Raw genomic sequence first — 23,560 nt, forward strand, 5'->3', positions numbered from 1 at the left:
ACACACTTGGGACTTTGACACTATTCAGTACAAAGTGTAACAGTATAGTGTAAAATTGGTGAATCATGCTAGCACCATCATGAAAAAGTCACATTGCACTAATCTTAGTTACTACTGTGAGGTGTTCCCGCATCTCCATGTAATAAGATTGCAGCCTCAGCATGAGGCTATTACAGTGGCAACTAGTCTAATGGATGGCATCAAACAAACGGCCAGAGGGACAGTCAATTCACAGTCACAGGCACTATGATGGAAGACCCCACTTGTTGGGTGGCACCTTTCAATCCTTCTGGGTGCCAGAACCATCATTTGTTCTTACTAGCCTGGAAGACTAGGGCATCCACTTTCAGGATAATCTCACTAATGTTCACTGGTCGAGGCTGTTGGAACAATCGCACATAAAGGTTTTGGAATTGCTAGTTGAAAGTCTAGTTTTGCAGATTTTCTTGCCTTGAGTAAAGAAATATAATGTAAAGATCCGCACAATCATCATGACATCCATGATTTGGTTCGGGGGGCATTGTGAAAGAAGGTCTCATACTTTCCATGACGTTTCAAACATTATTGCATTGGGCAGTTGATCATGTGTTTTTTCACAGAATAGCCGTATTGTTTAGCAGACACTGTCAGGAGAAACAGGGCAGCTTGCCATGAGTGGGAATTGATGTACGCTTTGTTGGGGAGTCTGAAGGACTGATGGTCAGAGCACTTAAAGCTTAGTTTAACACGTGTGATATCCATGATGCAGTAACCAAGTAATGTGTGGAGGATACAGAGACAACATAGTGTTGCTCATGAATATAAAAAGTTGTGACTGCAATATGTTTGTAGTGTCATAAGAAAGGAAATTGCCAGTAAAAAGGACAGCAGTACCAAAAACACATCAGCATGCATGGACATGCTTGGCTGCCTGCATTAGTGAAAGGGTGGGTACCACAAATCCCTCACACTGAAGATTTTTTTTATTTGTAGGTGCTCATAATTTACCATTAGATTTTCAGCTACCCAAAGAATCACACAATAGGTAAAGTACTAGGTTTCTTTTTTTTTTACCCTACAGACACTGTCTCCTACTTTTACCTCTAAGGCAGAAGAGAAACTCAAAGTCCTGTGCTTCACAGATTTACACTCCTTTACATGTTGCCCTCTCTTACTCTTTTTGAAAAGTGTATGTGTACGTTGTCAGCATCTTGTATGCTTCCGTCTGGTGTAAAGATTCAGCGAGAAGGCACTTAACGCAACAAGCATTGGCAAAGCTAGTAGGTCTCACCTTTTGGACCTGAGGGCTTTGTCATTGCTGTTTGCCAATAAGGTTTCAGCATCAGCAAGTGGCAACTGCCAGGCCCTCCAAGGAAAATAGAAAAAATATATAAAATTAGACACGAGGGGTGAGGTAGGACAGGAGGAGCATTTAAGGGATGCAATGGGGGTGGGGTGATAAAGTAAAAATAAAGGTGGGTGGGTGGAGGAAGAGCAAAGCAGCACACCAGGGAGAGAGCCAAGCAGACTGCAGTGGCAGACGCAGTTGAGAAGAGAGCTGGACACAAAATAAAGAGCAACACGAAGAGCAGGGGCTGGGGGAGAAGGATGCATGTCCTACCTATTGTAACAGTATTAGGCTTTTCCTTCTTCACTTTGTATTATCAACAGCCTTTGAAAAGCAACATCTCTTAACAGACAAACTATATTTCCCTTGACATATTGGGAACATTAACAGAAAACAGTCCATCCAGTCAGAGTGCCACAATGCATATAACGGTCCCTGTAGATAATCTGTCTCCCTCTTTCTTCCTCCGAACCCAGTATCTTCGCATGTAGTCTACTCCTATTTATTGGACTCCGATCCTGGAACAGAGCTATAGAAAAGGTGTAAAAGTTCTGGTCTTACATACCAGATGAAGTTGTATGAAACATAGAATACATTTAATCATCTCACAATAAGCCACCTGAGATTTCAAGTGAAAGCATTAAACAAAACTTTAGAACCTTCCATAATATCTCTCACAGCCATCATTGCTTCTCTGGCACCCACGCATCATTGTCCTTCTGTCATGGTGGGTGTCGGTATATGACCGATATCGGGTGGGTTAATTCTTGCCTCCGTGCCATTAATAGAATTGAAACTTTTTGTTACGATAGCTAGGAACATTTTTATTCTATGGCAGGACCCGGAGGTGAGGATTTGGCTAGTTTAAAGCTGTTTCACCACTACTTTGCCAGAGATGACACCAATTTAAAATAGAACTTTTTAAAAATGGTATCAAATGACCAGTCAGCAGTGTGAGGATATCCTTCAGCCTCACTCCCAGAGAGAAAGCCTGGGAAGCTGTGGCGCCTCTCACTGTGTGGGCCCCAAAATAGGCAGTATTAATGCCTGCCTTCTGCGGAAGACCATTTTCCTACCGTGGAAAACTCGCCACACCAAGCGCCCCACCATGAGCCACTGGCCTTACGATTCAATCAGCAGAGCGTGTTGAGAGCCGAATATCGCTCGGCCATTCCAGGCCTCCATGTGAGAAATCCACCACTGCATCTCCTCCTTCGCCTCTTCAGGGAGCGGAATCAACGGAGAGTATGAAAGTCCCTTCTGTAGATGCATTATTTTCAAGCATTGCAACGACCCTAGTGGAGGGGGCTCGGGAAGATCTCCTAAATTGAGGAAGAGAGAAACCCCACTATGCGTGCAAGTTGTTGTAAAGAAACTTGGGGTTTGGAGATAGTTCTCTGGAATATGCGTTTGATCCTGAGGTAGAAGGCTGATGTTCGCCTCTACTGAGTTGATGAGGAACCCCAGTGATTTAAGAGATTGGGAAGGAGTAAGAGCATATTTATCTGTGTTTATTATGAAGCCCAGCGATTGTAGCAGGTCTATGACCATTTGAAACTGTATGGAGAGACGCAGAGGACACTGCTTCATAAGAAGGATATCATCGAGGTAAACTAATAGATGCACACCCCATGACCGCAGGAATTTGACCACCGGCCTCATCAGCTTGGTGAATCTACAAGTGGCTGACGAAAGCCCGAAAGGAAGGGAAGTGAATTTGAACACTTGAGATTTCCACCAAAATTGCAAGAAGCGTCTGTGAGTTTGAAAGATTGGAACGGCCAGATAAGCTTCTTTTCGATCCAGATTGCAAACGGAGGTCTCTGCGAAGGTGTATGCCCTCCATTTTTAAATGTCAACAGAGAAGCCACCCGTTTAATTCTTTCAGGTTGATAACCGGGCGCTGACCCCCATCCCTTTCCTCCACCAGAAAGATGTTGCTGAGGAACCCATTAGGTTGCAACGTCATTTGAACGATAGACCCTTTCTCCAAACGACCTGCTATCTCCAGGTCTATCAGGGTCTGTTGTTCCTGTGAGACGACCAGAGGTCTGGGGTTGTAAACTGGATTTGGGTCCCGTAAAATTCTATGCGAAACCCTTGTAGTGTCTGAAGGACCCACGCATCTGTAAAAGAGCCTCCCAGTGCAGCCACAATTCTGCTAAATGACCCCCAAGCCAGAGCCCCCCCAGGCTTTGCATTCTCACCTTTTGTATTGTTTTAGCTCGTGTGGCCTCTAGAACTGCCTCTGGCTACTATGTGCCGGGTGTAGGTTTGGGTTGGGTAGAAATTCACAAACTTGTTGAAGTCCTGATATTGACCCGACGGGAGTCTCCCCCTCTGAAAGCATGATAAAGGAGGTGGCCAGTCGAGCGCCCCCTAACTCGGCCAGAGTTGGCAAAAACACAGAGGTTAAATATTCTCTTTATAGAGGTCTGGGCTTTGCCAAGGAGTTAAAGGTATTGACAAATTTCCCCAGCTCCCGTATGAAAGGATGTCCAAAAAAGGTTGTCCTGGACGACTGTACCTGACTCAAGTTGGAGATGTACCCAAGTTTGGGGTCGAGCTTAATTAACAATGACCTGCGTTGTCTTGTAGAAATCATGCAGTTTAAATTTCCCAGAAAGATATTTGCTCTTTGAGCCCTGTTTGACAGGGCATTGGGAGAGATCAATGAGCCGGAGGACTTCTCGTCCTGCGCCATGTCCATGATTTTGGCAAGGGGTCCTGCAACATCCAGCAATTTTATCCTGGCATGAGCGCCACGACCTTTCAATACCTTTCCTGGGGTCACGGACTAACTTGGCGAGGAAGGTGGCCATCTTCATGTCTATCTCGGAGGTGAAAGCCACTTTTTCCTCCAAGGACACCCGAGGACATTCTGCCTTGAGACAGTTTCTCACTTCCTTGTTTAGGGGCTTTCTTGGCCTACTTCCTAAATAGGCCACCACATTGGGCGCTGGGAACCCCTCAGCTGATCATGGGTACAGAAGGACATCCGGGTCCAACAAGTCTGCCGCTGTGCTCTGAGCTACGTCGTTGGCAGGGTCCATATCAGGCAGGGGAAGAGAGGTCGGGCGCCAGAGCCTGGATTGGTCCCCATCGCTGTCGAAAGAATTGGGGGTCTTTAAGTCATTGTTAAGAGATGTTGCTTTTCAAAGGCTGCTGGAAATCAAAAGCGAAGAAGGAAAAGCCTAATCCTCCCCCAGGGACCTGCAATAGAATCACACAAGAGAAAAAGAGCAGTATATGAGGGAGCAAATCAGAGTGTGAGTACATGGCAGGTGTTTGGATGAGGGAAGCAGCACACAATGGAGAGAGCTAGAAAACAAATAAACTCTCACAGAGTTCTTAAAGAAAAAGAAGTTCCCCGGGTGCGAGCAGTTTTAGGATGCAAGCCATGAAATCAAAAGTATGCTAAAGAGGTTATGCTCCACAGGAGGGACAAACAGAAGAAGGGGAAGACAAGTCATCAAATACGAATCAAGCAAATGAGAGTGAAAATAAAGCCAATTGGCAAGCAATGCCCCTGTAAGTTCTTAAGCAGACAATACGTATTTTTCAACTGAGCAAAAGTGGTGTCTAGAAGTGGCGTGACAAAGGCCCCCGTAGCTCCTACTATGCTGGGACCGGAGCTTCAGGGGGCCCCTCAGCACAGTACCCTTGCGTGACAGCTCCTGACTGAGTCTGGAGTGGGGACCCCTCGATGTTGTTTGCAGGGGGGCCAGCTCAAGTTTTGTTACACTGGTGGTGTCTGGTAGGCTCAACCTAAAAATAGGGACAAGGACAGCAGCAGAGGGAAAGGTAAAAATCAGCACCCGTGAGATATGGAATGTTTAGATTAATGTATATTTTCTCAACTCTGAAGGCTCTACTGTGGAATTTCAAGCAGGGAGCATCTGCATAGGGTTCAGTTGGTTGGGGGGTGGAGGGGGGGGGGGGGGAGCTGGCGCCTTGACTACAAGCAGATGAGGCTTTTATTGTACAGCATGTGCAGGTGACTGACGAAAGGTAACTGAGCTATAAAGCGTCCTGGACTCAGTTCAAGAAAAGCTCCGGGTTTCGGCGTGTGTACTGTTTGTTCTTTCTTTCCAGACGGAGTTGATAGATCTGTCTACTGTAGATGTGATCCTCATCTCTAACTACCACTGCATGATGGCCCTGCCGTACATCACCGAGCACACCGGCTTCAACGGGACCGTCTACGCCACCGAGCCCACCGTCCAGATCGCCAGGTGAGCAGCCCTCATGGCCATTCACTTGATTTTTGAAGAGCCTTTGGCTAATGTTATTACTGTGTGTGCTGAACGATTTTTCATTAGTTTGTTTTTAAAAAAAAGCTCTTTCAAACTAATATTTTGAAATGTGACTCCCTTTACATTCTGCACAAGCATTTTTTCCCAATTTTTATTTCCATTTTTCGTTTGTATCCATTGTCAGATAATCATTAAGCGATTGATTTATCGATTTATTTGAATAGTTTGTGCCAATCACTTACATATCCCATCCTCTTAATAACGGTTAATACGGCTAGAGCGGTCGATGTCGAAGCTGGGGAACCGGGTTCGAGTCTCGGCTACGACGCTTAACATCCTGTGATTCTGGGCAAATCACTTAAATCCCCTTGCCTAACAAAAATGAATGTGTTCTTGTGCAACGAAACTGGTGCTATGTAAAGCGCTTTGATACCCTATTTCTCGGGTCTAGTTCGCGCTATATAAAGCTCACAAAAAAAATAACACTGACTGCCTCATTTATTCCTTCCCCTCGCACCTTCCTCTGAGATCTGATGTTTTTTCATTGAAAATGCACTGAATATTTATGAGCAATTAACGGTTACCCACAATATTGATTGCAAACCATATTTTAAAGATATGATGTGGTGGCATTGCAGGTGGCCACGCCTGTTTGCGCTCAGCCTGCGCCTTACGTCAGAGACCGACGCAGAAAGCAGGAAGTGAGCGAGAGCGCGTGCTTCTGTTTTGAAACATGATGGTCCCTCTTTATGTTTAATGTAGTTTAATTGAGTCATGCTAAATACAGAAACGTCAGCCTGAAGGCCTGTTACACATGAAGCACAGTTTGCATCAGGGCTTTAAGAGGAATGAAAAAATTGGAGTATCTCTCTAAGGGGCTTGGCCAATGTAATTAAGGGTGTGGCTTAAAACACGTCAGCTAAAAATCTGTGAATAGCATAGTGTACCGCCCGAATTGTATTTTGCTGTTTCTGTCATTGCATCCAGATATATGATACAACAAGTAACATCATACTTACAAATCAGGACTATTGGCTTTGTCAATGGTTGTTAGGTGCATAACATAAAAAAGCAGCAACTACTGCTTGTATATATAATATTGAAAAAGCTTACACTTAAAGCCCTGGTGACACCACAACAATGTTGCTGCTCCTGAGTTTCAAAAAGAGAAGGAAAATCCAGAGAGAAAATGACTCTCTTTAAAGAATTACCCTTCCCCTACAACGCTCACCTGGCATGACGTCATGCTGTAACTTCTCCACTAGTGGAAGTGAGCATTGTGAGCAGCGCACACTGGTGAGAAGTGAGCAGCACACATCGATGTGCCTGCTGTCACTGTAGTGAGGAAAAAAACGGACCGCTTGTGCCAGGGCACAAAACAGAGCCCGATAGAGATCCGTTTCGAGGCCTCCTTTAAAAAACTGCCGGTGCTCAGCACGGATGCAGACCCGGCCCACTTGAAGCCCTAGTCTGCATACAGAACAACATTGTCTGTATGCAGACCATTAGCATGTTACATCCGGAGCATACAGGCTTTTAGACATTTTTCACATGGAAAATAGTAAGCTGAAGGCGTATTACACAGAGAGAAGTTAGACTGAGGGGCATGTTGTATGAAGAGTTAGTCGAGAAATGTTTGTTGGGGGAGAATATAGTACTGTTTATAGAGAACACTGAGCAATGTGGCATAGAGAACAGTCCACCAGAGAGATATGTTGCTTGCAGGCCACAGTCCACATGAGCGTGTTGCATACACAGTGAAATCACCTTGAGACATGTTCATGCTTGAAATGTGTATGCTGAAATATATTTTATTTTAATGAATGTTGAGGCTTACTGAACACCAAAGAGTAGACATTCTAAGCATGTGTTTCTTAAATACATAGTAAGCGCCTTCCAAATGTATCCGACTGTGTCATGTTCTGTGGACATTAGTCAGTAGTTAATGTGTGTGATATTTTTGCTAAAAGAAAAATGAATTTACGCACTTTAAACAAGAAAGAAAAACATCATAAAATGTACACTTTTATACCATAATGTTTCAATGTGAATCCTTTAAAGTAACAAGGAGACGGTGCATTTCCAGCTGATTGGAAGTACAGCACCTCCTAGCAGGTGGTTTAATCCAAATGTGGATTACATTTGGACTAAATACACCACCCTTTTTACCACAGCGACAGATGGTATGAACATGTGAAGAAAATGTGATTCTGAACCACTTTTTTCCTCATATTCACTGTAGGGATCTGGCTCTGTATATATTATACCAAAATGAGTTATAGTGTGCGCAGAGTCCAGTGGATCCCAAGAGGCTTTACAGAGGCTCAAGTAGATAATACTAATACCCTTGTTTGTGGTAATGTGGTCGAGCAGTTAGGCTTATCAGAGGACAGTGCTAAGCATTTGTTGTACACACACAGGCTATAAATTATACACACATTCAGCGACTTAATCCAAAACCAATGGTTTGTAAAGTTAATGCTCTTAGTATATTTATTTTATAGAACCAAAGATACTTTGTCACATGTAAATACGTTTTGCAATATCAATGCTTTTCATTGTAAAAAGTGGAACCTTAGTGCATTTTTCATCAATACAGTGTTATTCTATTGGAGAAAAAAACAGGCAGCAATATGTGACCTGGGGAGACAGATGCTTCACCATAGCAGCGGCGAAATTGTGGAACTCCCTTCCCCTTAACCTAAAGATTAGTCCATCTTTGATTGTCTTCAGAAAGCAGTTAAAGACTTGGCTGTTTTCTCAATGACATTCCTTGTAGATCACTTTATTCTCTGTTTCAATGTTTAATATCTGGTCAGTTAGCCTTTAGCCGTTAGCGCCGAGACACCCACGGGTAATTGCAGCGCTTTAAAAATTGCAAAAATAAATAAATAAATAAACAGGTAAGTAAATGATTTATGATATTGAGTTTCTGGATAAAGAATCAGTACCAGGTAAGGTTCAGGTAAGTGACAAAACTGCACCACCAGCGGCACTGGGGTGGCCTGGTGCAGAGGTCAAACACAGTATCTGATGCCAATGCTATCCAGTGGAGAAAGGGGGCTTTCGAAGTGGTACTACTTACAGGTAAGTAGCACGGTTTGGTAACCTAGTTTCTGGGGATTAAGTTAAACACAGGGGCCACAAGGCAGCACTAAGCTTACACATCCAGCGGCACAGGGGCGACTGGGTGTAGAGTACCAACACAGCATCAGACGCCCAAGGCAAACCAACGGGGAATCTTGAAGTTGGAAAAAGGCTGCAGGCTCAGGCCAGGAGACCGATCGAAGGAGACTTACAGCTGCACAGGTAAGTTGGGATGTGCTTGAGCATCGGTACACCGTCAGTCGATCTACCCAAAGCCCAGGGGCTCTGAGTACAGGGGTGTCCTTTGGCATCGGAAAACAGCTTACCATTGTAGGTCGTGGTTAGGTGGGTTGTCATGCTGAGGCTGCAGGCGTCAACGTGGAGTCTGGTAGGGGCAGCCCATGGTGGACTCTTGCTCAGATACGCTTTGGAACCTTTGCTGGACAGGTGGGCCACTGGGACTCAGGCCGTGGACATCAGACGCAGAGGTAGACAGTTTTGCGGTTCCGCAGGCAGAGCTTTGGTCTTTGAATGTTGTTTATCTTTTGGACATGTCCGCTATCCACGGGAGGTCAGGAGTCTTAATGGAAGGCCCGCAGTCCCCCCAGGGTTTTGGAGGTCGCTGGTCTGTAGGACGAGGCGTGGAAGCTTGCAAAGTTCGCAGACAGGCTGGCAGGGCTGGGACCAAGTCAATGGCTAGAGCTTCTTGTCGTGCAGGAATCGGCTCTTCTTTGTCTTCTTCTTCGTAGGTCATTGGTAATTTGAGGATTAAGGTTCAGCGATGCCCCTAAATACTAACTTTAGGGGTGTCACAGGGGTGAGACAGTAGTATCCAATCAGTCAATTGGATTTGTAGAGCATTGTTGCAGCTCCTGTGAGGGTCTCAAGGCGCTGGGGAGACTATCTTCTGGCTCTCCTCTTAGTTGAGCATCCATGTTTTGAGGTCCTTCCTGAACTGCTGGAGCGATGGTGATGCTTAGATGCGATGGGGGAGGTCGTTCCAGGTATTAGCCGCCAGGTGGAAGAAGGAGCGGCCTCCGCTGTTGGTCCCTTGGCTGCGACGTGTGGCTGCTAGGAAGAGGGATTTTCCTTGTAGGTAGGTGGAAGTTTATTTGAGTGTTGAGGTACACTGGTCCTGCGTTGTGTAGTGCTTTGTAAGCGTGGGTGAGCTGCTCGAACTGGCATCTCTTTGCGACTGATAGCCATTGGAGTTTCCTGAGGTGAGGGATGGTGTGAGTCTGCCTGGAGTGGTCGAGGAGGAGTCTGGCTGCAGTGTTCTGGATACTCTCGAGTTTCGTCATGAGTTGGCTGGTAGTTCCAACGTAGAGGGAGTTGCTGAAGTCTAGTCTACTAGTGACGAGAGCATGTGTGACAGTTCTCCTGGTGTTGGGTGAGAGCCATCTAAAGACCTTCCTGAGCATTTGGAGAGTGAGGAAGCAGGCAGAGGAGACGGCGCTGACCTGCTTCTTCATGGAGAGCTGGCTGTCGAGAATGATGGCAGGGTTGCAGGTGTTTTCGGTGGGTTTGGCCAATAGGCTACTTACCTTTATGGAGCCTACACCCTTTGTATGTCCACTTCTTCTGGGGAGGGGGCATATCCCTCACCCTATTGGCGAGAGTCCTGCAAAACAATATGGAGGATTCTGAAAGGAGGGGGCTACATTAGCTCAGGGCACCTTAGGGGCAGCCCTAGCAGATAAGGGACACACCTCTCTTGCTTACCAATTTTTCTTGGGCCTTGGCCAGTGTGCCTGGCATCTCCACTAGCTGGAGAGGACCCGGTCAGCAAAATATAGGACAGGAAGCCTTTGTGGCTTACCACCTTTCTATGCTGTTCTTGCGTGGTAGTAGCTTCCGTAAAAGCCCAAAACAGGAGCCTGCTATAGACTGAACCTGTGATCTCATCGAAAGGGTGCTGTCCATCTCGATTCCCAGATTTTTGACAGTGTTTAGAGCGGAGGGGGAAGGTGACATATCTGATGACCACCAAAGTTTCCACTCAGCCATGGGTAGGGAGCCAAAGAAGATGACCTCAGAATTCTCAGGATTACATTTGAGCTGGGTCAACCTCAGCCAAGAAAACACCTTTGAAAGACATGAGTTTATCTTTTCACCTTCGAAGTCTGCTCCCTCGGTGCAGGTAAACAGGAGCTGCGTGTCATCTGCGTAAGAGATAACTTTGGCGCTGCACGCCTCTGCCAGTGGAGCCAGGGGGGACATGTAAAGGTTGAAGAGAGTGGGGTTCAGTATCGAGACCTGAGGCACTCCCACTTTCAGGATTGGGATGGGAGATGCGAAGGGGGGAGTCCAGACTTCCTGGCATTTGTCCTCCAGGAAGGAGGAACACCACTTCAGAACGGTGCCACCTTGACCACAGTCCTGTATGTAGTCTGTTCAGGAGTCTATTGTGTGGCACGGAATCAAAGCCCGCCGAGAGGTCTAATAAATCAGCATGGCTTTCTCCCCGATCCAGCTTTTCCTTAATGAACTCTGAGACTTCGAGTAGAGCTGTCTCTGCAATATAGTTGGTTCTAAAACCTGACTGGCTCTGGTGTAGGAGATTATTTTTTTCAGCATAATCAGAGATCACTGAGCTGACATATTTCTCCAGGGCTTTGGAGAAGAAAGTCATTAGTGAAATAGGTCTGTAATTTGCTGACACTGAAGGCTCACAGTGGGCTTCTTGAGTAGCCGGATAATTTTTGTGCTTTTCCAAATACCAGGCACGGGTGCGGCCGAAAGGGAAGAGTTAAGAACCTTGTTAGCCGTAGTGTTATTAGACGTGGCCAACGAGGCCAGCAACTTAGCTGGGCAGGGGTCAGAAGGAGACCCTGACTTCAAACTCTCAATGATATCCAGGGATACTTCCAATTGGAGTGGAGGAACCTGTACAAGTGTCGGCCGTCGATAGCGGCGGGATGTACCCTCGGAGCTAAATTGTCAGCGTGGCCATAGTCCATGAGGGGGCCTCTAGAGAAGGAGTCATGAATGGTCCTCATTTTGTAGTGGAAGAAAGACGCAAATTGGTTAGTCCATTCCAAAGAGGGTGGTAGAGCCCTGGCAACAGAAGACAAGGAGGAAAGCCTTTCACCATTTAAAAAATGGCCTTGCCCTTGTTTCAGGACGTCACTATTTTAGTTGCTAAATAGCTTTTTTGAGCATCCCGGATTTTAGTGTAATGGACCTCCAAGGCCTGTTTGTATTCAAGTTTATCATCCAAATTAAAGTTTTTACATCATATCCTTTCAAGGCGTTGCAGGAGCTTTTGCTCAGTCTCAGAGCCTCATTAAACCAGGGAGCAGACAGTCTGGATTTCTTGGATGTATGAGTGGGCATAGGGACGAGCGCAATAGTGCTGTGCTGCACCCAGGTCTCGAGACCAAGAGCATCACTCTCAGGTTCACCACATAGCAGCTGAGGGTGGGTTTCCAGCGCTTCACTCAGAGCAGATGAAGTAATCTGATGGAATGGTCTTTTGACTGTTTACCCATTTCGGGACGTGGGATTGACGGCCCCTTACAAACTTGCGGACCCTGAAACCAATAAGGTAGTGATCCGACCACACTAAAGGAAGGGGTGGATCCACCTCGAGGTCTGAATTGGAAAAAATGTGGTTGAGGGTGTGGCCCTTATGTGCTTAGGGTGGAAAGCATAACGGGACATGTTGAAAACTGCAATGAATTCCATCAGAGAGATAGTCTTGGTCTCAGTGTGTTTGTCCAAATGGATATTAGGGTCCCCCAAACACCAAAAATTGGCTTTATCTGAGAACCAGGGGGAAGATTGCCTCATTGATGGATTTCAAGAATGTACCACCTGGCACAGGAGGCCTGAATATCAGGGCTCCGGCCAAGGATTGGTGTTCAGATAAGGTACAGTGAAAGCTGAGGCATTCTGCATCATCCAGTTCCCCAATGGGGATAGTGTTGCAGGTGTATTCCTGTTTAAAAATGGTAGCTTCATCCCCTCCTTTACCTACTGAGTGATCCTTCCTAAGAATCTTATAACCAGGAGGGATAGCTGAGGCGATGGTGGGGTTGGAAGATTGAGTGAGCCAGATTTCAGTGAGAAACATTAAGTCTGGGCGTGAGTCTTGCAACAGATCAAAATCATGGAGTTCATGTTTCTGCAGGGAGCGAGTATTAAGTAGATGTGCTTTAAACTTCACATCCTGATTAACATTGGCAGGCCCATCCCATCATGGAGCGCCTCCGCAGGGCGACGTAAGTCCATGTCGGGTAGCTCCCAGTTACAACGCACACATTTGGAGATGCCTCCCTTGTTCCCTACAGCGATGTTGTCCTCGCAAAGAAACTCCTTACCGATGCTGAGCAGTGTGGCTCTATCATAATAATTGTGCTGCTCATAATTTGTGACAAAACTGGCAGCATGGCCGGCGCCAGCCGCCTCCGGGATGCTGACCGGTGCAGACGGGCTTGCCTTACGCGTGCCTGCCGCTCGTCCGTGCAGCGCCTCTGCTTTTATCCATTTTGGAGAACTAGAGCGTGAACCTAGTGAAAATGGCGCATCTCAGTATCCTTTTGTGGGGTTGAGTGCGCTACTGGGGTGTAAGCGCATCCCTGTGGCGGGCACACTTTTTTGTGGACCTGTGTGTGTGAGAACAACACAGTGTATTCCAAAAGATTCAGAGTTCCAAAAATTTAGGAAGTTTTCAAAGTTTAATTCGGATTTCCATAAGTATATATCATATTATCATCATATGAATTGGTAAACGTATGTTGATATCATCATTAAACATAGGAGAAGCTCCAATGCATTTCGGACCAAACGTCCTTTTTCAAGGAGCACTGCAACAAAGAATACACGGAAAAACAAATGAATACAATGTCTTCCTAACATTGTCAACAAACAAGGTAACTGCACTGCAGTGTGCAAAATGCGTGAAAAAGACCTCATGCACCCCGGTGGGGGAAAGATCTGGTCGAGCGAAGGAAGAATAATCCGTGCGTTAAAAGAGATTAGCAAACGGGTGAAAAGCGTGTCTAAAACGGGGTTAGAAATGAGAGGTGAAGGTGACTTCTGAATAACGTGGTTCCTAGGGTGGAACGAGTGGTATTTAAAAACGGATGGGTTAAATCGAGTGAGACGTGGCTCGCAGGAGCATGCAAAGTGCAACCGGGATAACGCGGTGACTTCTTAAAAAGGCAAAACTTACTTGGTGAGAGCAAGGTTAGGACGCATCGAACTCCGGTTTGAAGAGTGACAGACTTCGCGGAGTGTAAGCGGAGTTATAAAAAACTAGTGGCGAGGTGGTAGAAATGAAAGAGGGGTTAAAGTGAAAGAGGTGTAAAACGTAGCCATCTTGGAGTGGTGTGAGATGGAGGAAATAAAGATATTCAAAACATGCAGTTACAGCAGGCAACAGCAAAACAGGAAATAGTGCATCAAGAGATGCCCAAAAGGGCATGTTATAGGTAACAGCTTAATTCTGTACGGTCATTAAGACCAAAAGGTTTTTGAGATTGCAGTCTGTATATCCATGATGTTTCACGCTGTAGAAGGGCTTTGTTGTTGTCTCTCCCTTCAGTCTTAGGGACGATTTCCAGCACTAGATATTTGAGTTGTGCCACACTGTGGTTAGCTTCGTTGAAATGAATGGCGATGTTGGATTTCATATTCTTGGTACGGATATTAGACTTATGTTCATTGAGTCTAGTTTTAATCTTCCTGCTGGTTTTTCCCACGTAGGTTTTGCCACATGGGCATTTTAGGAGGTAGATCAGATTTGCAGAATCACACGTGGCATCCACGTTGAGCTTGATATTGAAACCTCTCATGGGATGGCTGACAGTGTTCCCTTTGATTACATTATTGCAGTTACTGCAATGATGACATGGTCGTGTGCCCGTGTGGTGTGTTGAGGTCGGTTCGGTGTCACATTTGGAAAGGATCTCCTTGAAGTTCATTGGTCTGGTATAAGCGAAGATGGGAGGGTCTTTGAATAGTTCACCAAAATCTGGTTCAGACGACAGTATTCGCCAATGTTTTAAGATGATCCTCTTGTATTTGTTACTGGAGGTGGAATACCTTGAGACCAGTACCATTCTTTCGCTGTTGGTTTTAGGTTTGTTTTGCAAAGCCTCCGTCCGAGGAATTGCTGAAGCTCGATCTATGGCTTCTTTGAGGATGGTTTCCGGATAATCTCTCTCACGGAATCTAGACGCCATTGATAGGATTTGATTAGTTCTGGTGTCGGGGTCTGACACAATCCTGGTGACCCGTAACATCTGGCTGTAAGGTAAGTGTCTCTTAAGGGAGTTCTGATGGAAGCTGCTGAAGAGCAAGGCGTTGTTGCGGTCGGTGTTCTTGCGGAAGAGATCTGTTTGTATGCCATGGGGCTTGATTTTAATGAGAACATCCAAGAATGCAATTTCATTGTGGTTTAGGTTCCAAGTGAAGTTGATTCGGTCATCTTTGGAGTTGAGTTCAGTGAGGGCCAGTTCTAAGTTCTCTTCAGTGTCCTTCCAAATAAAAAGCAAATCATCAATGTAGCGAACATAAAGTTTAAGGTTATCCGTCCAGGTGCTGTTTTGATAAATGTGATTAAGTTCAAAATTCCCCATATACAGATTAGTGTAGGTCGGTGCTGCGCAATTGCCCATGGCCATCCCGGACAATTGCAGGTACCAGTTCTCCTCAAATTTAAAGTAACTGTGATATAAGGTATATATCATTAACTCGAGGATGAAAGGTTTCAGGGAATCATCAATGTTGGATTGAAGCAAGGCCTGTTCTATAGCGTTGATTCCACCTTCATGGGGGATTGAAGTATATAAGCTTCTTACATCTGCGGTACACAGAATTAGTTTCTCATTTTCCAGAAGTTGGAGATCAGATAACTTATTGAGTAGTTCAGTGGTATCCTTGATGTAGCTGGGTAGACATGATACCATAGGTTGAAGATATCGATCAATGAATTTCCCAGTTGGTTCATGTATGGAACCTCTGGTAGATACGATCGGGCGGAACGGAGGGTCCGTCAGATTTTTATGGATTTTAGGCAACATAGTAATTGACGGGCTGCGGGGGTGTTCTGTAGTAAGGTAGTTCCTCGTTCGGTCGTCAATGATTCCCTCAGTGGTAGCCTTTTCAATGATCTGGGACAATTCCCTTTTGAATTCGCCAGTAGGATTTCCATCGAGTGCTAGATAGACATTAGAGTCCATGACATGTTCTTTCGTACGTTGATTGTAAAGATCAGTGTTCAAAATGACAAGGGCACCTCCCTTGTCGGCTTTTATGCACTTAATGGCTGGGTTCCTTGCAATATTCTTTAAGATATCAATGTCTTTGTTGGTAACATTCTTGTGAGTTTTCTTTCGGAAGTTTAATTTGGAGATGTCCTGTTTAACCAAGGTCTCGAACGTATCTATGCTTTTGTGGCTGACAGGCGGTATAAATGTACTTAAGGGTCGTAAGCCCTTGAGTTGGTCAGGTTTAGGATCAACTGCTGAACCTACGTGGGAAAAACCAGCAGGAAGATTAAAACTAGACTCAATGAACATAAGTCTAATATCCGTACCAAGAATATGAAATCCAACATCGCCATTCATTTCAACGAAGCTAACCACAGTGTGGCACAACTCAAATATCTAGTGCTGGAAATCGTCCCTAAGACTGAAGGGAGAGACAACAACAAAGCCCTTCTACAGCGTGAAACATCATGGATATACAGACTGCAATCTCAAAAACCTTTTGGTCTTAATGACCGTACAGAATTAAGCTGTTACCTATAACATGCCCTTTTGGGCATCTCTTGATGCACTATTTCCTGTTTTGCTGTTGCCTGCTGTAACTGCATGTTTTGAATATCTTTATTTCCTCCATCTCACACCACTCCAAGATGGCTACGTTTTACACCTCTTTCACTTTAACCCCTCTTTCATTTCTACCACCTCGCCACTAGTTTTTTATAACTCCGCTTACACTCCGCGAAGTCTGTCACTCTTCAAACCGGAGTTCGATGCGTCCTAACCTTTCTCTCACCAAGTAAGTTTTGCCTTTTTAAGAAGTCACCGCGTTATCCCGGTTGCACTTTGCATGCTCCTGCGAGCCACGTCTCACTCGATTTAACCCATCCGTTTTTAAATACCACTCGTTCCACCCTAGGAACCACGTTATTCAGAAGTCACCTTCACCTCTCATTTCTAACCCCGTTTTAGACACGCTTTTCACCCGTTTGCTAATCTCTTTTAACGCACGGATTATTCTTCCTTCGCTCGACCAGATCTTTCCCCCACCGGGGTGCATGAGGTCTTTTTCACGCATTTTGCACACTGCAGTGCAGTTACCTTGTTTGTTGACAATGTTAGGAAGACATTGTATTCATTTGTTTTTCCGTGTATTCTTTGTTGCAGTGCTCCTTGAAAAAGGACGTTTGGTCCGAAATGCATTGGAGCTTCTCCTATGTTTAATGATGATATCAACATACGTTTACCAATTCATATGATGATAATATGATATATACTTATGGAAATCCGAATTAAACTTTGAAAACTTCCTAAATTTTTGGAACTCTGAATCTTTTGGAATACACTGTGTTGTTCTCACACACACAGGTCCACAAAAAAGTGTGCCCGCCACAGGGATGCGCTTACACCCCAGTAGCGCACTCAACCCCACAAACCTATTGGACGCACCTGAACAGTTGCGTTACCTGTATGGAGCACCTTAAATTGTTTAATCTCCTTCCAATCTTCTAACAAGCCTCACTTCTCATCGAAGCAGTGCGCCGTGCTTTACCCTTTTTTGCATCTCAGTATCCTCCCTTGAGTGGAGACTCGATGTGAGCCTAAAAACTAAACGGTTCCCACCACCCCCAAATTCAAGTTCCCAAACAGTAAGTAGTGCTGATCGTTTGTTCAAAAAGTTTTTTTAAACCAAGATATTCAATAAAAAACATACAGGCATATTTAAAAAGCTGACTGGAAAGTGTGACTGACGGCGCTGGTAAGCAGGCAACAGGCTAGAAAATGAACTTAGACACTATAAGAGCATATCTGCTCATGCAGTTGTGTCCTCACATGAGGTAAGACATGCTGTAAGGGTGACTTTCCTAAGCTTCATGCAGTGCTGGTAGGCCTGGCACACTGGGATGTGTGCCAGGTCGACTCTTCACTTTTATCTGCACATAAACACGCAAGCTGGTCATGGCAGTATGCCTGTGTTTTGGTGAAGGGTCTCCTAGGGTGGCAAAATACTTGCTTGAGCTCTTAGAGACCCTCTCTGGTCACAAGGTCCTTGGTACCACTGATACCTTCTATAGGGGACTTGTATGTGCATCATAGGTGTGCCAATTGTGGAAATAAAGGTACAGTTTTGGAAAAAAAACAGAGGCACTGGGAACCTGGTTAGCAGGAACTCAGTACATACTCAGTCAAAGATGCATCAGAGTCAGGCAAAAAGTGGGGGTAACCATGCCAAAAAGGGTACTCTCCTATGTTCACCGTGTGGCTTGTGCAAATAAAAGTTGATGGAGGGTCCGGTAAGAAAGGAGAGAAACAACTGGGGGCAATGGATCTCATAGAAATGGGAATAATACGGGTGCACAGAGCAAATTATATATCTTACAAAAAAAGCCCGAGCACTGGGTTTTTTGTACCTCTGAAACCTTTTGGTTTCTTTAAGGTTGTTAGGTGGCCTCCCTTCCTCCTAGAGCCCCAAGCCTTATGAAATATAATATTTTTGTAATTCTCTCAGATACACGGAGGTGTGCTCCTACGTTACCTGGCTACCGTCTGCTTGATTATGTATCTTGATGGCATATAATTATTACCTGTATGAGTAAACGTTATATTCACAGTTGAGGGAGTGCAGATGTTTACAGAAAAGTTATGATTTCCTGATCCCAGACTTCCTTTTGCTTCATGACTTGTGCATGATTGTCATTGTGAACATTCACTAGATCTACCTCCTGCACCGGGTTTAAGGTATGTATAGGCTGCTTCCATGGGCAAAACCTTTACCTCCCTCACAACCACAACTTTTTGTGGAATGTTGGTTCTTTGGATTTTTTATCCATGGAGGAATGGGCCTGTGGAAACTAGGAAACGGATGTGTGTGGTTGTGTCAGGCCTTTCTATTCAATACTATTGTCCTAGGCTGGGTGACAGTGCACAGGTAGGCAATAAGCTCACCTGTTTGAGTGGGTGTAATCAGTTCAGGGATAGCCTCCTCTCGTTGGGCCAGATTCTGAAGAGCAATTTTTAAAAATCTTAACACAAGAGAGCCTGTCAAGCTGTCACCCAATGAAGATCTCGAGAATGTGGTATGTGTTGGGTAGCAGTATTTATTTTTCAAGGGCCTAATGGAACTTTTCCATATGACCAGCAAAGGTGAGGGCAAAATGAGGATTCAAATGAGCACCTATGAGAAAATTGGGTCTTGGGCCAAGGCCGAAAAAAACAAGTGTGGACGTATTGTGATTCTGTTTCGCACCCAATGAAGTATCTTAAACAAACTGAACACATACATCATCAACTGCGGTAACCAACAGTGCGGTAAACTGCTTAACCTCTAGGAGAGGAATGTTAAAGGTATACTTCTTCTTTACACCTACCCGGTTCATCAGAGAAAAGAGATGTGAGCAGCCACAGCGGTATCGGAACATACAATATGGGTGACTTCAGGGAACTGATGGATAAAAACAGTGTCCCACTGCACTCTTTCCTTTTGGTCCCCTCCCCCACCCAGTACTTCATTTGTGAAAAAAGAAGTGTCAGGGCCGTCCTCCGGAGGCCACTGCAGCTTGCACCTACCGTTGCCCCTGCTAGTGACAGCACCTACACAACTACTAACCATCATACTCCTATACAAATGACATTCACACTATTTCAGGCGTCCAAAGCTGGTCAAATTGCTTGGGCTACAGGTATTAGTCTGGTTAAATGTTTATTTAATTAATAAACAACTTGTGTGCTCATCTTTAATTTAGACAAACAGTGCCACCTTGTGGCAGACTGTCTTAAGTACTGGTGTTGGCAATTAATTGCCAGTGCAGAGCACCGAAAACAACAGGCTCAAATAAAGCATTGACTCTCCCCTTTGAGTAACATGAGCGTAATTTGTGATTATTTAGGCCTTAGTGGACAAAGGTCAATGAGAGTTATAAGCGAGCCTTGGTGCTTCACCTGAGGTTGTCCCACTTGAGTCCCTGTTGGTATCCTCTTCTAAGGTGCTTTAGTGACAGCTAGGGTTGGCTGTGCAAGGGCGAAGGATGAGCATTGTTAATGGTCATTTACTTTATCAGAGTCTTCTTCAATAGCTACTACTGGTTTGTTCTCCTCAGCTACTCCTACATTTTTGGTGGCATGTGCAGGTGAGGCAATGGGCAAGCCTTGATAGGAAACCATAGCAAAGATACTTGTTTCTGTCTTGGAATTGTAAATTCAGATTTGGGAGCCCTTGGCATGTCTGTAAAACCCACAATGGCTTGCCTCGTTGATTTTCTTGTATGGTAATAAGCTTCACTCTTAATTATGCATACAACCCCGCCTGGGGTATCGGCCTTCAACCAGGACTCTCCAGCCACCTCTGTCTTGGGCTTTTCTTTCAGTCTGACTCCAGATCAGAAGGAAAGCTGTACACTGCAGTAGTATTTAACTGTGAGTGAGAATGTGCTGAAACTTCTTATTTGAAAAGATTTCCTAATGAGCACCTAATTAATGTTCCTAATCAACACCTGTATCAGTCCCACTGCCTTCAGAGCTTTAAATCTCAACCACAGTATCAATTTTTAGGTTTCGCCTGCACAGCGCTTGCTCTGTGCTTTTAAAATCTCTTGTATTTAATATATCTTAAAAGGGGGCTCTTATCAGTTCCCACTCCCGAATTACTGTGTTCATTCACTTTTGTGTGGAACTTTTTTTGTTGTTAACGTCCCCAGGCTGCACTGATTTACGATACTTCTACTAAAGCTGTTTGCACTGTTTAAGCCCCATTCACTGTCAAGATAAGATCTCTATCCGCGGAAAAGGCAGTCAGCTTCTAGCAGTGTGCTGGAATGCTTGCTTTTTATTACTTCTTTATGTAAAGCAGATGCTTTAGCCTTAGAACATATGTGGCATTTTCTATTCATGCCTCAATACCTTCCTTTGCACTTCGTAGGCATTATCGGATTGATTTATTCAACTTAATTTAAGTGGTCATTATGATCAAATTCTAAATGTTGCATTAAACATTGCATGTTAAAAATAAAGTTAATATACAAGAGCTATGCTATATTTTACTACTAAACAGGCATGCACAAGTTCCGTTACCTTGCAGATAACAGGGTTATGTTTGATTGGTGTAGCAGGTGCAGTAGCACCGGGCCCAAAAGTTGTCAGAACTCCTCTAAACACATAATATTGCTATATATTACTACTATACAGGCAGTCACAATTGCAGTTACCTTGCAATTAAAAGGGACTTCGTTTGAATGGTGCTGTGGCACTGGGGCCAAAAGCTCTAGGGACCTCATTAAACCCAGATTATTGCTAAAATGTAAAACTAAACAGGCAGTCACAATGACCGTTACCCTGCACACAATAGAGGCATGGGTTGAATGGTCCAGCAGGTGCAGTGGCACTGAGCCCAAAAGTTGTTAGAACTCCTCTAAACACTTAATGTTGCTATATTTTACTACTAAACAGGTAGTCACAAGTGCAGATATGTAGCAAGAACTAGGAACATGATTTCAATAGTGCAGCAGGTGCAGTGGCACTGGGGCCAAAAGCTCCAGGCACCCCACTAAACCCCTAATATTGCTATATTTTATTCCTAAACAGTCAAAATCAAGTGCTGTTACCTTGCAGACATCAGAGTCGAAATTTAAAGAAATCATTTCTTCCCACAGAAAATGTATTCGTTAAATCCTGAAATGAAAGCATTTGACCATTACTAAACAAATCTCCCAAGTAACATATTCCTTTCTGTTGCCATCTATACATAGTTAGATCACAAAAAAATTCTGGTAACAAGCCCTTTGATATAAGGGAAGTATAAGAGTTCAGTTTACATAGTTTCAGATGTTTTCGAACTTTTTGCCAGACTCCAAAGGCCGCTTTCAATATGTTACATTTTGTTTTTTTATGGTAACTGGGCTCTACAATCCTCAGAAAACTACCCTTAACTTTCTCACCCATAATCATTTCGTAGCTTGACGGAGTTTGATACTTCTCCACTTCTACTCTATCTCCCAAAATTAAAGGACTTATATATTGCAATACGGCAGAAAAATAATAAAAAAGAAAGTAAGGAACATTCCATCCACCACATTCATTACTCAGTATTTTTTTCTTTGATGCTTTCCTATGACGTTTATAACCCCATAAAAACCGAAAAGTACTTCTTTCTAAATTTTTTTTAAAAAGCGGTTGGAATTCTAATGTTATTGTGCGGTACAAATACAGCACTTTTGGTAAAATCATCATTTTTAGAATGTTAAGTCTGCCATAAAGTGATAAATGTAGGTGGTCTAGACGCTGTAATGAAGCATTGATTTGCGTTATTATAGGATTTATATTGCGTTCTGGTATTTTCTCTATGGGCAGGGAGATCTTAATTCCTAAATATGTAACCTCTGAGATAGTAGAGATGTTTGAAGGTGGTTTATCTCCTGAGCAAAGAATTTGAGTTTTCTCTTGTAACCAGAAAAAAGGCCAAATTGTTTAGCAATGTCGTCAATCACCGGTAAGGCTGACTGAACATCGGTGGTGGTATTCACTATATCGTCAGCATAAGCTAAAACTCGATAATTAACATTAGCTAAAGAAATAGGTTTAATTTTTTGTTCCACAAAAAAACGATTAATTAAAGGATCAATATAAAAAGCAAAAAGTAAAGGGGAACAGGGACATCCTTGTCGGGTGCCTCTGGTAATTAAAAAGGGAGAGGAAATCTTCCCATTAATTCGAATATGCGCCTTAGGAGCAATATACAAAGTTTTTAAAGCTCTTATTATACCAGGGCCTAGTCCCTTCCTGGATAGAACATCCCACAGGTAGCCCCAAGCAACCCGGTTAAAGACTTTTTCAGCGTCTAAAAAAACAAGTCCTACATTAGACTGAGTTGCTTGGTACCAATCCAAAAATGAAATCACTCTCCGAATATGATCGGAAGTATCTCTAGCGGGAATAAAGCCGTGTTGATAAATAGAGACTAAAGGAGAAATAATATTGGACAATCGTAAGGCAAGAATTTTAGAAAATTTTTTACTGTCTGCTTTTATGAGTAATATAGGACGGAAAGATGTGGGTAATAACGGGGGTTTGCCTTTTTTAAGAAACACAGTAATTATAGAATTGTGCCATGATTGAGGGGCACTTCCCTGTTGAGCTCTTAGACATAAGTCTATTAATTCTGTTTTTAAGACAGGTCTAAACTGTTTAAAAAACTCTAGGGGGATAGTGTCTGAGACCGCTGCTTTTCCTGATGCTAAAGACATTAGAGAGAGTTCAATTTCCTCCCAGGTAAATGGTAAATCTAATTTCTCCTTTTCCTCACTAGATAACTTGATATCCAAAACTGAGTCAGCAAACTGAGTAATCTGATTTGAACAATCTGACCTAACATCCTCAGTATACAATTTAGAGTTAAAATCACTAAATACTTTAAGAATATCTTCTATTTTATTAACAGTCGTTCCTGTCAGATTATTTATTTTATCAATACTGGCGAATGTCGCTTTCTGTTTAACCCTCTTAGCCAAATGATTACCAGCGTTTTCTCCCACTTCATAAACCTCTGTCCTAAAGGCAGAGACTTGTTGAGTAAATTTTGCAGCAAATCCCTGATGAATCTTGACTTTAAGGGTCATTAGCTCCTTTATAATGCTTTCAGTAGCTGATCCTTTATTACACGCCTGCATAAGCTGAATCTCTAGCATTCT

General features: G+C 44.0%; 1 protein-coding gene across 2 annotated transcripts in view; it reads left to right on the plus strand.

Moving 5' to 3' along the window:
• INTS9 (integrator complex subunit 9) overlaps nucleotides 1-23,560 on the plus strand; it is a 508,494-nt gene that overhangs the window by 231,214 nt on the left and 253,720 nt on the right. For both annotated transcript variants that reach the window (XM_086928012.1, XM_086928014.1), the window contains exon 5: nucleotides 5,423-5,562. In XM_086928012.1, coding sequence (XP_086784138.1) covers nucleotides 5,423-5,562 — 140 coding nt within the window. The remainder of the gene's footprint in view (nucleotides 1-5,422; nucleotides 5,563-23,560) is intronic.

This window comes from Lissotriton vulgaris, chromosome 6, assembly GCF_964263255.1.
Source record: "Lissotriton vulgaris chromosome 6, aLisVul1.2, whole genome shotgun sequence".
In the NCBI taxonomy this organism is placed as follows: domain Eukaryota; kingdom Metazoa; phylum Chordata; class Amphibia; order Caudata; family Salamandridae; genus Lissotriton; species Lissotriton vulgaris.